Below are 15,149 nucleotides of genomic sequence, written 5' to 3'. Positions count from 1 at the left end.
AGAACTACTTATTTTAAAACGCACACGAAACCTTTCTGACAACTAAAAGTGTGCGAGGAGAGTGGCGCTTCACGAGTACGACGTGTAATCCAGTTATGACAAGTTTATCCTCCCAAAAGTACGCACACAATGGACGTTGTTAACCTGTTACAGGTCGAATGAAATTTAATATTATCTGCCACGCAGGTGCACAAAAATACTCAATATATACAATTTATATAAGATAAATACAGTGTTATGATTTTACCTCACATGCAATTGATTTATCACACATTTTAATGTACTGAATATATATACTGTAATTATAAGTACCTGGAAAGGTGTTTAGCCCCGCTCCTAGTTCCCTTTACATGTGTGACAACACGAGCAACACAACAGTTTGTTTGCTTTGTCCCCTTGGCAACAAACCCTTAGGCCATTCAACGTACCCTAATGGCATCGCCAGTGCCTCTGTGGGTAAAAAGAAAACCCAATACCTGTGTATTTCTACAGCACCTATTCACAAACATGTAAGTTAAACAAGCAGGAAAACAAGGAAGGAGAAAAAGCTTGACAGGGAATTAAGCTGGTCTCATTTCATAGAAGAGACTCTGACAAGAGAAAATGAAACTGGGCTTTTGTGAACTTTCTTTCGCATGTGTGTGTTACTGCATGAAACACGGCGTCCCGAGTGCTTGGAGGAACAATCATATTTGATATTGCAGTCACCTTTGGGCACTGTCAAAGAGCTATAAATAAGGGTGTCGCAACACTTGGGTATACGTACGCGCTGGCTGGCTGGCACATAGTTTAATCATGAACAACTTCCCCCTCTCCGTGTATTTAGTCAGAGATAAAGGCACACCTTAAACTGTCAGCTAATAAAACACAGATATGAAAAAAAAAGAAGAAGAGTACTCACCATATTCAGGGAAGTCGAAGTTAAATCCTCTCAGACATGTAACTTTCATAATATTACTCAACTCTTGTTAGAAAGTCATTCGAATGTTGGTTTGGTGGAAAGAGGGGGGAAATAAAGCGGAAAAGTAACTAGATTAAAAAAAAAAAAAAGGCTTCCTTCAATCATGCACTAAACTCCTTGACATGTAATCTGTCAATAGTTTGTTGCTGAGATAATGCCGGCTGCCACGAGCGGATTTGATTGGCAGCTTAGGGTCTGGCCCCTCCTTCCTGTGGTTTGACGGGGGGTAGGTGAAAGAATATGGAGCCTCCCCCTTCCCTCCTCTCTCCTCGCTCTGTGTCGCTCTCTCTCTCTCGCTCGCGCTCACTGCCTCTCTCTCGCTGCTCTGCCCTCACACACACACTCACTCACTCACACACACTCACTCGCTCAGACCAAGCTGTTGGTGATGTTGTCTGAATAGGCTGATAGGAAATTATGGCAGAGGAACCGGAGCAGTTTTTTTTTCTCCCTCCCTCAGTGGGCTGGCCTTTTCCATCTTTGTGGTCTTCTAGCCTTTCAACTCTCTTGGGGTGGAGCTTCCACTGCCTCTATTCAAATGAAGGCAGCGCAACACTTTAAAAAAAAAAGAAGAAGGTATTTGGGGAGGAAGAGCTTACGCGTTTATTAAAAATGTATTATACTTTTATTGAGCACAAGTATTTGAGGCTTTTAGACTAATTATTTAAATCAAATACAGTTTAAAAAACTGCTTTTTTAAACACCATTATTGTTTTATATAAACTAGTATTAGGGCTGTATGATTATGACCAAAATTATAATCACAATTATTTATTGTTTTTAGGGATCAAATATTTTTATTGAATAAACAGACTGTTTTCACTTCCATGTTGTGCTACATTCCTGCTAATGTTCAAATCTTTGCTTCAAAATGAGACTTAAAATAAGATTCTTCTTCACCTGAATTCAGTGAGTTTTCCTTTTGCCCATCTGCTCTCTGTTATACAACAATAATATACAGTATATTACTTTATATATATAGTATATTTTTCACAGGCTGTCGCTGCAGGGTGCGCGCTAGTGATACACGTATGTGCGTTATAGGGATGTGACGGTGAGGACATTTTTCCCACCGGTTAATAAACTTGTGACAACGTCGATGTTACAGATTACACCGGATATTTTACAAGAAAATATGACGGTCAATATGTGTAGCGCGCTTACTTTGATCTTAAACGTCAGGTGGTGGTGTGTGTTACCTCATTATTAACGTTATGGTTCCCTTACAGCGTTGAGTTTAAATCTGAAATATTACCAAAAAGGGCGCTTTTGCTTTACGCTTTGACACCAAATCCTTCGCCGTCATCTTGTCTGTCAACTCTCTCTCGTCCCGTGTGTCAATTATGACTCCTGCTAGTCTGAACTGAGACGCCGTACGGAACTGATGTGTTCACTTTCAGTTTGTAGCATCCGATTATGAATTGATAACACGGCACTGATACGTCAAAATGAACTAAACAGGTTTTATTTCTGTAAAAAAAAAAAAGCACGACGATGGTGGGGGCGGTGGTACGTACTGTAATCGGTGTGTGCCTGACCACCGTGTAGCACCGACTACTAAGCCTAATGTGTGCTAGCGGTGCTCGGGTCAGGCGAGTTCGGGTGAACTTACTAGAAAATATTGTGGATGCATGCTGGCGGGTAAAAAATGACAAAGCAGCGTTCCGAGTAAGTTATTAATAACTTACAGAAAGTAAGTCTACATCCTCTTCTAATTTTAACACGCTCCGTGCCGCCGCCGCCACGTAATGTGTTGTGAAGAGGTTGTGGTCATTTCACGTGTTTCTGTGAGATCACGTTTAGGAAGCGCTTGCTTTGATATGCATCAGATTTTTCTTTGAGCGAACACACGTTTCTAACGTCAATATCGCAGTCGATCATGTTCATTTAATTGCGGGAAGCCAAAATCGTGATCGCCATTAATATCCGATTAATTACGCAGCCCTAACTAGTATGTGAAAGGAGATTTTGACATCACAACTGTATACGATGAACAACTCTTCCAAGCAAGGTTTTTAAAATATTTGACAATTATATTACTTTAGCTTGGAGCAAATACCTCTTCCAGCTCTCTCACGAAACAGAGATCCTCTGTGTGTCTGTACACTTTCTTTGCCTCTCTCCCTCCGAGCTCACTCTTTCTCCTTCCCTCCCTCTGATAAGCTATCAGTTTTCATTGTAATTTCAGGTGAAATGATAAACGACAGCCGTTACCAGGTGACAATGAATACTTTATAAGACAAACCCCTTATTTGCCTGGCAGTTTCTTCCGCAGCGGCATGCAAAGCGCCTCCGGACCATTTTGTACATAATGCCCACATACTGTAAACATGCCTCTGTGTCAAGAATGTGGACTTTAGTGACACCAAATAGCAAAGAAACTGTGAAAGGTCACTGGATATTCCTGTTTTCCACAGCAGTTGTATTTTGAATAAAGGTGGTGTATGGTTATAGAAAAGAGGAAATGAACAACTTTATGGCTGTGAAACACAATGCAATGATACACAGTCCTGGCTTCAGTTCCTGAGCGGCTGTCAACAAAGTCCAAAGTATGTACATAAAACAGGTTTTGGTTGATTTTGAGATTATGATGACTCATCCCGGCTAATACTGGGAAAAACAGCTTTGTCTCCTCCTTCCTGGCGCTCATAAAGGGAAACGTCCTTAAAAGAGTTTCTATCAAAAGGTTCCACCCTTGATCTAACATTGTTCTGCAAATACTACGTTAGTCACGATAAAAAAAGAAAAAACAAAACTATTGTTTTAAATGAGCTGACTTGGCAACTGTTGCAAAGGTGTTGGACATTTGTCAAACGTCAGTCCTGTTCTTCATTAATCACATTTTGTACAAACAAACATATTTTGTTTGACTTGGTAAGGTCTGACACCCATGAACAAACTTCGGGCTAAATACCACCTGATCACAACATGTTTATACGTCTCTGTTATTCACTGTAATACCGTGCAAAAGGCATGAAATATGGTCAAACATCTAAAATATAATATAGTGATCATGGGGTCAAATTGATCACAATTAGCAGATGATTATTATACATTTCCTTTATTTCTCAAGCAGATTACCATCTAACTGACATTTGTATATTTATTACATGAATATGAAGTAATTTGCTGAATTTTATTGAACATTTTCAAAATACAGTACAGCTGTTTCTTGTTGTTTTAGTAGACGACACACGGTAGCCTGAGGAACACCAGGTTTTGCTGCTGAATCTCGTTTGTCATAAACTTCGAGGAGGCTAAGTTTTTCATTAAGAGAGAAAATTACTTTCTTTTTCCCGTCATGATTTCAATGCCTCAGGTAGCCAGCTGGAAGCAGTGAGCAACCTCCGGGGTCTGAGAAGTGAAGCCAATGCTGAAGTGCCTTAAACTTGCATTCTTTCTTACAGCCAGCAGGGGGCGACTCCTCTGGTTGCAAAAAGAAGAAAATGAGCCTACTTCTCTCTTGATTTATTACCTCAGTAAACATTGTAAACATGAGTTTATGGTCTCAATCGCTAGTTTCAAGTCTTCTTCAATACAGCATGATGTTCATTTAGTAAATTATGGTCCCATTTAGAGTCAAATAGACCATAAAGCAGGAGATGCTTTAGGGGCGTGGCTACCTTGTGATTGACAGGTCGCTACCGCGGCGTTGTCCGATCTGGGAGTTGTCCGTGTTTTCTTCTTAGAACTTTAACCCTTTCACAGCGTGTTTTCAGTTCATGAAAGTTAATTATAACATTCTAGTTGCCTAAAAAATGTCTTATTTAGCATTGGGTTGTATTTAGCTCCACCCTCTCGTGTCACTTGTGGTTGCAAAAAAACAACATGGTGATGGCCAAAATGCCGAACTCGAGGCTTCAAAATGGCAGTTCAACCAATGGGTCACAGTGACTACGTCCACTTCTTATATGGCTAGAAGCAGACGGGTTAACGCGAGGCAAAGTACATAAAAAAATAATAATAATAGAGTTGCCGTATGTATGAATGTATGAAAAGACCCAAAATAAGCAAATTATTTAAACAGCATTTGTACAGGAATGATTCTATCCCAGGCTTTTTGATCCATATAAGCAGTTTCCACTGTAGTCACTAAAATGTTCTCAGATCACTGGTGCTTTAATTCTTTAAACTTTTGAAAGTAGTGAGCTCTTGTGAGCAGCCTAATGTAACCACACTGTGATAGAGAGATGGTATATGTAGATTATTTTGAAAAAAACTTGAAAAATTGACATTACTAGCAGTTTTAAATGATTGTGGTTAAAAATAAGATCTGAAAACATTTGTGTGGCCGCAACGCTGTGAAGCTTATAGCTACAGCACGTATCAATAAAAACTAGTGACTCTAAACTTGATATTGGGTGAACTTTCGGTTTGCAGGGTGAGATCTATTCATGTCCACAGGAGGGAGGGTTTGTCGTCCATGCATTACAACCCTCTGGCCCTTGAGCTGCCATCTTTGGGGCCGAAACCATTACTTTTCAAAAGGAGCTGTGGGGATTTTCGTTTGATGTGGTCCGAGGGTATTGTATGGTGCATGCGGGAGAATGTTGAGGGCAAGGTGGAGTGTGTATGCGTGTGAGCGTGTGTGTGCGCGCTGCCGTGCGTGTGACATGGCGGGGGTACATCAGTCAAAGGGCCGCCGGGCCCAGACGTTTGGCTGCCCCTGACAGTGCACTCCAGGAGGGGCTGGTCTGGTGAAGGGCCCACTCCCGAGTCCTCCATTCCCCAGGACAAAAGCCAGGGCCCGGTTGATAGATGTGAATTCAGTGGCTTTTGTGCCCAAAGCCCAGAGACATGCCGAGTGAGAAATCTGACCTTTGCCGAGAGTCAGATTGTGTTTTTGAACCCCTCTTGCTGTCTCTGGCAGTTCGGGGCAAAGAGTGAGTGAGCGAATGGGAGGAGATGGAGTGGGTGTGAGTCAGCGTGGGGTGGAGGTCTGTCCTATAACTGGTGGAGCGTACAGGTGGGGGGATTAAGGGATAGGCGCTAATATTTTTATGCACTGGGCCCAACGGGCCACCAAGCCACTACATTTGGTGGCCAAAGTACATCTTTGGTGGCCCAATTATGTAAAAACAATTCAGAAAAGGCAATTTAACACAACTTAACACAGCCTTCCTTCACAGAATGAATATTTTTTATTATTCATTTAAATTGAAAATTCAAGTTTTTTGTTTTCTTACATGCTATTTAGTGTGTTAAAACAGTATGTGAGATATTTTAGTATGTACGAAACCTTAGTATGAAACCAATAGTATGTGAATTGCATACTATTTCCGGTGAAATATGACAGTATGCAACGCTGGACAATACAACTAGCATAAATATCCCACAATGCAATACGGTAGTGATGACAACGTTCAAAACAGACGTTGACGGACAGCTCTGTAACGTCAATAACATTTCAATTTAACTCTAAGTATAAGATTTTAACTTTGCTAGGTGTAATATATTTTTTAAATAAATTAATCATTTTGGTCACATGAGGTCGGCACGGGTTACCATGGTTACACGTCTCCAACCAGCAAGGAGGCTCTCAGGAAGTGACGACGTAAATTACTGTTCAGTGCGTCCGAAAACATACACACTACTGTTTATTCACACAAAAGTATGTAGAATGATAGTACACCTGTTGGGTATGTAGCGCATAGAATGCGATTTTGGACAAAGCCACATATTTTTTCACATAAAAACACACAATTCGAATGACAAAGAAATAAATGATTGTAGTTTTATTTACATATTTGCTTTGAAAAACAATCTCGGCATTAGTAGCTGTAAATATGTATTATAAGCTGGTTAGAGCTAGTGTTAGGAAGTAATAATAATATTTTATACTGCTGTGAAAACATCTCCTTCAAACTGTATTTATTCAAGTTTCTCGACAAAAAACTAAATTTTACACGATTACATTTGAACACATCATGATAACGTTATAATTTACCTTTGCTCAATAAGCGTTTTTACTGAGTAGAGCCTGAACACATCACTCAATTTAACCTCTGTTAACGTTAGCGGTTAGCTTCGTTGTTTAGCCAAGCAGGACTGTACTGCTGCTAATGGCGACTAGAACGCATAAATACCAATCTCCCTATCGCATCCCTAAAGATAACTCCTCTTTTCAACTTCACGAATCGGCCGTTCCTCCCCCCATTTCAAAGCGAGCAACAGGAATAGATAAAAACATGGTGTCTGACAAAAGTTCAGTCGTGCTATGCAGCGCTGCGTCGCGCCGTCGCGCCGTCGCTTACGGCCAGTTAGTACACTCCAATAGAAAACACGCTCGCTCGCGTCACATTCAGTATATAGTCTATGGTTAGGACACCGTAATCTCTTTGAGACACGCAGTCTCATTCCCAAGAGAGACCTGATAACACTTGGTGGCCTACAGCGGATATTTGGTGGCCTCAGAGTAACTTTTTGGGCTATCAGGCGATAGTTAACGTGGAACCCTGGGATTACAGAGGAGGAGCGGCGTGAAGTACTTCTACCGCATCCAACTTCGAACACAACAAATTAAAATAGTTTGGTGTTTTTCAGCAGACGGCGGATCAAGTCTATTCTCCATATTCACTGTCATGTTGTTGTCAAATTGGCAGGAAATTGAATGTGTAAAAGCTTAATTCTGAAGCAGGGTCTTTTAAAGTGGGATTCAGCAAGAGTTCACCGTCGTGTTATCCGAGGTTGTCTCTGATGTGGGATATTATTCCCTCTCACGTCTGTTTATATTGCATTATATATTTATTTTTAAGCAGAGAAGGAGCTGAATATTAAACTTACACACAAATACAGCCGGAACAATGATGACGGCAATACACCACTTCTTGATGATCATCATTTGCATTACTCATGACAATGATTCTTCAGAATCTCATTTGATTTTCATAATTGCCATATATACAGCTACATACATACACTTTGAAAATCACATTGCAAAATCTCATTATAGGTACACACTTGAAAGCAATTAACATGGAGTTTGTATGAGGTATAAGGTGTATTTGTATGTCAACGTGCTGCAGTGCCTTTCTTATATTCACGTACTGTTTATGATATTACATGAATTATGATACAGCATGTTGCTCGGCGGTGGCGGTGTGCTGAGAGCAGAGATTTTGTAGATAGAATAGGCCTATGTTTTTGAGTCATACATTTTTCTTGACACTGCTTTCATCCCCCGGCCGTAATCATCATATCTCCCCCACTGCTCTCCCGGATGCAGACATCCATAATGCAATCTTCCTAATTTTGATCCCTCGCAATCTGGTTTTTAAAAGGGAGGGGAAAAAAAAGGGACATATTTCTGAAGGCTTGCTCCGTAATCATTTTAGACAGATAGCCTTTCCCATCGCAGATGAGCAAATATTTGTAAACCAGCTATCTAATGGAAAATTAGAGTGAAATTAGAGTGAAATTCATGACAGTGAAATCCGATTATCTGTAATTCTATTATGCCATCTTAGCCCACACAGCATATTTTTGTAGAGTTTTTTTCCATAAATACCTATGCCAGGGGTCCTGCTAATCAAATAAAATTGAAATTCATCTTCCCATTAAATTCAATTAGCTGCAATTTCTAAAGCCTAACAAAGATTTTAATTACTAAATTATAAAATTCTCCCTAGCCAAATTGGGGAGAGAAAAAGCGCCATAGCCTGCATCTGAAAAACAAACCCATGAAAGGAAATTGTTGATCAAAAAAGATATCCAGGGGAAAATAACATTAGGGAGAGCACTGGGGCCTTTATTCAGCGAGTCTGGGTGGGGAGTGACGTGTGCCAAGCGCTAGGCTCCTGGGCCGGAGGAAATGAACTTAGCCGAGGTTCTCTCTGTCTCTAAATGTCTGCCCTCAGAGTTATTATGCTGTAATTGACTAATTGACACCTTAATTTCATTTATGGGGCTCCTGTGTTCATAAAGCAACCTCTGGGTGGGGCAGTGGTCTTGAGCGGAAGCGAAGGAAGTCAACGTCCAGGACACCAGGTAGGGCCTTAGGCCCTCGGTCCTGCGCTCGGCAGATGACGATTATGCATTTGATAATGAAATGGTCAGGAAGAACATACTGACTTAGCAGAGGCTTAAGGAGCATCTTACTCATATGTTTAAATCCCCTCTGATGCATGCTGATGGGGAATAATCATGCAAGTCCAGTCCCGCAATCTGTCACTGCAGACACGAATGACCTCCCTCAGGGTCACAGGAGTTTATTTATGGGAAGTGAGGTTTTTAAAACGATCAAATGGGGATTCCAGTAATGTTTTTGGGCTTCTTCAACTTCACAGGTGAGACTGTGGTTGAATGTTGTGTTTCACGAGATGCGAGAGTAACTGAAAGCAGGAATTGTAACGTTTAGCGGCGCTGCTAACAGGACAGCTCTGGGGTCTCAGGTCAGCCACCAGGTCCATTTCCCAGCCACCCCCTGCTCCTCACCAGTGGGCCACTAAAATAACAGCTCAGCACCCTCCGCAGACTACAAAGCTCCATCTGAAAAGGCACCTGCTGCTGTTATTCACTTTAGCCCCTTTGGCTGCTCGCTCTGTCTGTTTAAAGGACACGTAGGAGAGAAAGACTGACTGGGAAATGATGAATTATTTAAGTATGATGTCTAATTGTTTCAAGGCAGACATGTTGTTTCTGGAAGGTAAAGGCTTGGGGGTGTGTGTGTGGGGGGGGGGATCTTTGTGAAGAGGTCTGTCTGCCGTCTAATGTCTCGTACTTGAAGTGGCTGGGTAAATATGACCAAACTGAAACTTTAATCTGCTTTTTCCACACCCAAGCTGGCTGGGTATTAAAGATAATCTTTTCTGTGTGTCATATGGTGGGAGATATAGATGGAGCTAATTTTTTTAGAGACAAATCTGATATTTGTCAACCGGTTGAAAAAAAAAAAAAAAAACTGGGGATTTTCTCCTAATCCTCCCTCGGATGTGAAGGCGCGTTAACAGCAAAATGCAGATGGTGTTCTGTGCACGGAGAGTACCCAGCACCCAGCGCGGTGCATACGGAAAGGCGCAGCTAGCCTCGCTAGGGCTCAACACAACCTGCAGATAACGAACTCCCCCCAACCCCCACCCCCCCACCCCCACCCCCACCCCCAAACATTCAATTAACAAGTCAGAAGCGTATTAGTTTATTCCAAAGCGCAAACTTTGCAAAATACATTTCTTGGTTGTTTTTCTCTTTACTTTTTGTTTCCTTGCTGACATAACATCCTTACTTCTAGGCTGTGTTCATCAAATATTCAGTTGCAACTCAATTCCAATAAGGAAAAGAAAACAAATTATAAATAAAATGGAGAGGCATAAATCTTTCAGGATCCTAATTCTAACTTTCCCTCCGAGTGTTTCTGTCTTTATTTTGTCACATTAAGCAGTTTTGCTTTCCGTTCCCACTGCTAGGCGTGGCTGATTTTACACTGGTGGAAAGAGCCCTTTATTCTTCTGCTCCCTTGTTTTGGAACACTGTGCATTTTGTGGTGTCACTGCTTTTATGCACAATTATCACTTGTGTAACTTCTGGTTTTGTGTTTATGAGAGAGAGAGAGAGAGACAGAACAATAAAAACTTATGTGATGTTCTTTTTTTGGTTGCAGTGGGATTGTTGTAAGCCTGCCCTTCACCCCCGTCAAGTATAACTACTGTACGACTGCGGCCGATGCAAAGCTGCTTTATCTTATCCAGCATTTTCTCCGGTCATTTTAGCACCAGAATGCAACATGGCACAGCACTTTGGACACATTCCTGAACTGCTTTGTGGCTCCGCATTACATTTGACATTGCATTGATAGTCATCGTGTGGCCTTTCACAGACATCAGGTCAAATATATTTAGTACCATCGACGTCCCGGCTTCAAAAAGAATAAACAACTCAGAAAACCTACCTGAGAGGACCATATGGTGCACGCAGCAGACCTTATTATTATTGTGCATGGGCTTAAGGGGTGTGTACTTCTAAAGCAATTATTGAATATATAGCTACTAAGGTTGACAGTATGGGACAGAGCAGATTAATGTCAAGACGTGAGGGAAGACGCTGACAGCATAAAACCCACAATGGGTGCAGAGGGACAAACCAGAAGACCTGCAAACTCCAGATAAACTGAACTTATTTGCCTTCACTCCCACAGTATCTCACATGAATGTTAGGAACAAAGGCTGTTTCTAGGGGTTCAAAATGTACCTTAAAGGGAGATTTGTCAAGTATTTTATCCTCTTATCAACATGGGAGTGGACAAATATGCTGCTTTATGCAAATGTATGTATATATTTATTATTGGAAATCAATTAACAACACAAAACAGTGACAGATATTGTCCAGAACCCCTCACAGGTACTGCATTTAGCATAAAAGATATGCTCAAATCATAACATGGCAAACTGCAGCCCAACAGGCAACAACAGCTGTCAGTGTGTCAGTGTGCTGACTTGACTATGACTTGTTCCTAAACTGCATGTGATTATCATAAAGTGGGCATGTCTGTAAAGGGGAGACTCGTGGGTACCCATAGAACTCATTTACATTCACATATCTTGAGATCAGAGGTCAAGGGACCCCTTTGAAAATGGCCATGACAGTTTTTCCTCGCCAAAATGTAGCTCAAATTTTGAGCATTATTTTAGCCTCCTTATCAACAAGCTAGCATGACATGGTTGGTACCGATGGATTCCTTACATGTTTTAGTTTCATGTGATACCAGTATCTTCACGCTCTTCACGACCGGGCCCGCTGGAGGGCCGTCTGATTGTTAAGAGGATTAAGGGTGCCAAATTCGATATCCAGAGCATTAATATAGAAGCAAACAACTATTGTTTATTTATAGATATAGAGGAGTAATGTCTACCTGAGCAGAGAATGAAGTCTCTCTCCCTCGGTGAGGGTTGTAATCCGAGTTTGTCCTTGCTTTGTTTACATCGCCGGGTTGGCCGCGTATGCTTTTAGTGCATGTTCATGCATGTGAACGTGCCCGAACTGGCTAACTCACAGCCGCCGCTCTGCACTGCTCTCATACAGCGGTTACAGCTGATAACGCCGTCGCAAAAGCGTAGCACTCATCCTCCGGTTAACTCTGTCAGCACTTTCGCCATTGTTTGCACTGTTGCACTGTTGCGCTATTAACTGCAACTTGGCTTGCCGTCTGCCAAGTTGAGAGCCGCTGAGAGGCAATAGAAATGCTCCCATCTCGTATTGAGCTTCTTTAATAGTTCATATAATGAAAGATACTTGATGTCTGTGTATCGATACAATATTGCCACGCAAAATATCGCAATACTATCGTTTTTTTCCCACCGCCCCTATCTGTATCTGTTACAGGTTCCATAACACGGGGCTAACAAGAAGTCAAACCAGAATTATTTTTATTTACCGGAACACAAAATCTTTCACTCGCAGATCCAAATGAACTCTTAAAGACGACTGCAGTGTCCTTTTCTACATTAAGGTAACAGCAGTAAGGAAGGATCAAAATTGAAACGCAACAGGCGAGGAAGCTATATTAATCTGCAGTATGTGTATATTTGTTCTGCACAAGCTGACTTCTATTGATTAGCCCCACAATAGAAAAAAAAAGTTGACATTATATGCACTATGAAATTCAGCATTTTTTTTAACCTTCAGCAATGCTTGTCATTCGCTTGTAAAATAAATATATAAATATACACCAGGAGGAAGAGAAGGGGGGAAAAAAAAATCACTAAAGCTCTTTTGCTGTAATTGGCTGAATAGCAAGGGCAGCAGAAAATTTACAGGCAGACAACAGTGTGAAGGGGACTCGGTCACAGTGCAAAACTAAGCCCTCAGCACCAGCAAGGGAGTAAGCAAGCCGGAGCGGCGAGCAGGCGTCTAGGTGCCTGTCTGGCATATCTTAACTAGCATGAGGCACTTGTGTCTCCCCAGCTCTGGCGGTAAGCTGCAGATCACAGTCCATTTTCTGGACAAGTTAAGTAAATAACCCAAGCAAGCATGCATGAGGCAGTGACAGGGAAAGAGAAATCCCCCAAAGTCACAGTGGTGACACTCTACTAAATCCAATCAAACTGAGGAGGGAGAGGGAGAGAGACAGAGAGAGAGAGGAGGGAGAGGAGGGGGGGGGGAGGAAGGAGGGAGGAAGATATCCTCTTTGCTGCCGGTGTGTGTCCAACAGCATTGATGCAATAACACCTCATTCAGTGTTTAGCCCTTCTCAAAGGACAGGCAGGGATAACACTTTAAACCCTGTGGCTTTATCTCCTGCAGATTTTCCATAAAATGCCAAGCCAGGGAGCCAGGGCCATGTGACTACCATGTAGGTCAGAGCAGATGGGGGGTAGAAAGTGTGGGAGGTGAAGGGAGAGAGCGACAGAGTGTGGGGGAGGATGGGGAGTTTTCTAATGGAACTGTTGAAAATAGCAAGCAGTAACCAGATTAGATCAATTAAGATTCGGTCTGTATCGGTGGCTGAATAGAGCAAGACCGAGGATTAAAACGTAAAAACAGAGACAGAGAATACAGAACAGAAGGGAAAAGATGCTGCTTTGTTTAAATGTTAAGTTTTTGTGACTGAGCAAAGTTAAGGTATGTCAATAGAGAGCTGCAGGAATGAGTCCTTAAAAACAGAAATGAGTTAGCATTTTAGCACTTCTGCTTCCGTCGTCTAAAAATACAGTGTTTTTTTGGTTAGATGCCTGAAATAAGGTGTGTGGTTAACACAAGCTGAAGAGATTTTTATCCTACGACACTTGTGAATTTTGAAGCTTTTACGTGTCTTAAAAAAGGCGGTTGCTAACAAGTGGCTAAATGAGACTACTAAACGTAATCACGCCAAATACTAGTCCGCCTTCATTGTTGGTGACGTTGAAGTCATGCAACAGTGGTGTAACTCGTTAATAGCTAGGGCTCTCAATCGATAAAATATTTAATCGCAATTAATCACATCATCGTCCGTAGTTTATTGCGAATGAATCGCACATTTTTTTATCTGTTCAAAATGAACCTTAAAGGGAGATTTGTCAAGTATTTAATACTCTTATCAACATGTGAGTGGACAAGTATGCTGCTTTATGCAAATGTATGTATATATTTATTATTGGAAATCAATCACAGGTACTGCATTTAGCATAAAAAACATGCTCAAATCATAACATGGCAAACTGCAGCCCAAAAGGCAACAACAGCTGTCAGTGTGTCAGTGTGCTGACTTGACTATGACTTGCCCCAAACTGCATGTGATTATCACAAAGTGGGCATGTCTGTAAAGGGGAGACTCGTGGGTACCTATAGAACTCATTTTAATTCACATATCTTGAGGTCAGAGGTCAAAGGACCCCTTTTGCCAATTTTTCCTCGCCAAAATTTAGTGTAAGTTTGGAGCATTATTTAACCTCCTTCGCGTCAAGCTAATATCATATGATGCCAGTATCTTCACTCTCGCTTTGAAACTGAGCCCGCTACAACCTAAAAATCGCAAGTTGCATTAATGCGTTAAATACATTTGTGGCGTTAAAACAAATGTGCACGTTATTATCGCATTAACTTTGACAGCCCTATTTAAAGCCTCACGTTAGCTTTTTACTTCTGCCGATTGCATTCACACTTCAAAAATTATAAAAGTGGTGTTCATTTGTGGAGATTATCTTGCTGAATAAAATGTGTAAGTATCATAAACGTTTGTTTGCCACAGAGCTTATTTTCTGCAATGATCCAATGGAAAAGTCTTTTGGGCTTTTCGTGGAGGGAACCAGAGCGATGCTAACTTCCTGGTTAGCCTTCAAAAACATCCCTGCAGCGCTCTTATGTCCAGACAAATATGCAATGCAGTATCTGGAAATTGCTGCCAGATTTGACACATTCTGTATTGAGTATATTTTCCTCAGATCCTTGCATCATGTCAATATTAATTTCATATTTGGGAAGAAGTGCAACCGAAGTGTAACATGGTGAATGCCTTTATGTGTCAGCAAATGTTCAGACATGGGATATTCAAGTGTCAGTTAACTAAAATATAAACCTCAAAAAACTAGGCTGCATGCTCTCAGCATCAAAGACGTAACTGAGACCCATGAGTAAGATATCTCCGCCGTCATGTCTGGTATGGCTACACGCCTTGTGGATCCCCCCAACTAACACAGCTATAACACCATGTTTGACAGCATGGTGACGCAGATGTAAACCAAACTGTTAAATTCTTCCAGTTGGCACACATTTTCTGCCG

General features: G+C 41.4%; 1 protein-coding gene across 3 annotated transcripts in view; it reads right to left on the bottom strand.

The window, feature by feature from the left end:
* The window catches only part of casz1 (castor zinc finger 1), a 224,844-nt gene that overhangs the window by 89,863 nt on the left and 119,832 nt on the right, over positions 1 to 15,149 (bottom strand). Inside the window, exon 1 of one of the 3 annotated variants that reach the window (XM_037772593.1) lies at positions 902 to 1,380. The exons of the other annotated variants lie outside the window; for them this stretch is intronic. Coding sequence (XP_037628521.1) covers positions 902 to 950 — 49 coding nt within the window. The 5' untranslated portion in view covers positions 951 to 1,380. Of the gene's footprint in view, positions 1 to 901; positions 1,381 to 15,149 lie in introns of those variants that run through there. 3 annotated transcript variants of the gene reach the window in all.

This window comes from Sebastes umbrosus, chromosome 6 (assembly GCF_015220745.1).
Source record: "Sebastes umbrosus isolate fSebUmb1 chromosome 6, fSebUmb1.pri, whole genome shotgun sequence".
Lineage (NCBI taxonomy): Eukaryota > Metazoa > Chordata > Actinopteri > Perciformes > Sebastidae > Sebastes > Sebastes umbrosus.
The sequence above is the reverse complement of the archived record's forward strand: the minus strand, read 5'-3'. Positions and strand labels throughout refer to the sequence as shown.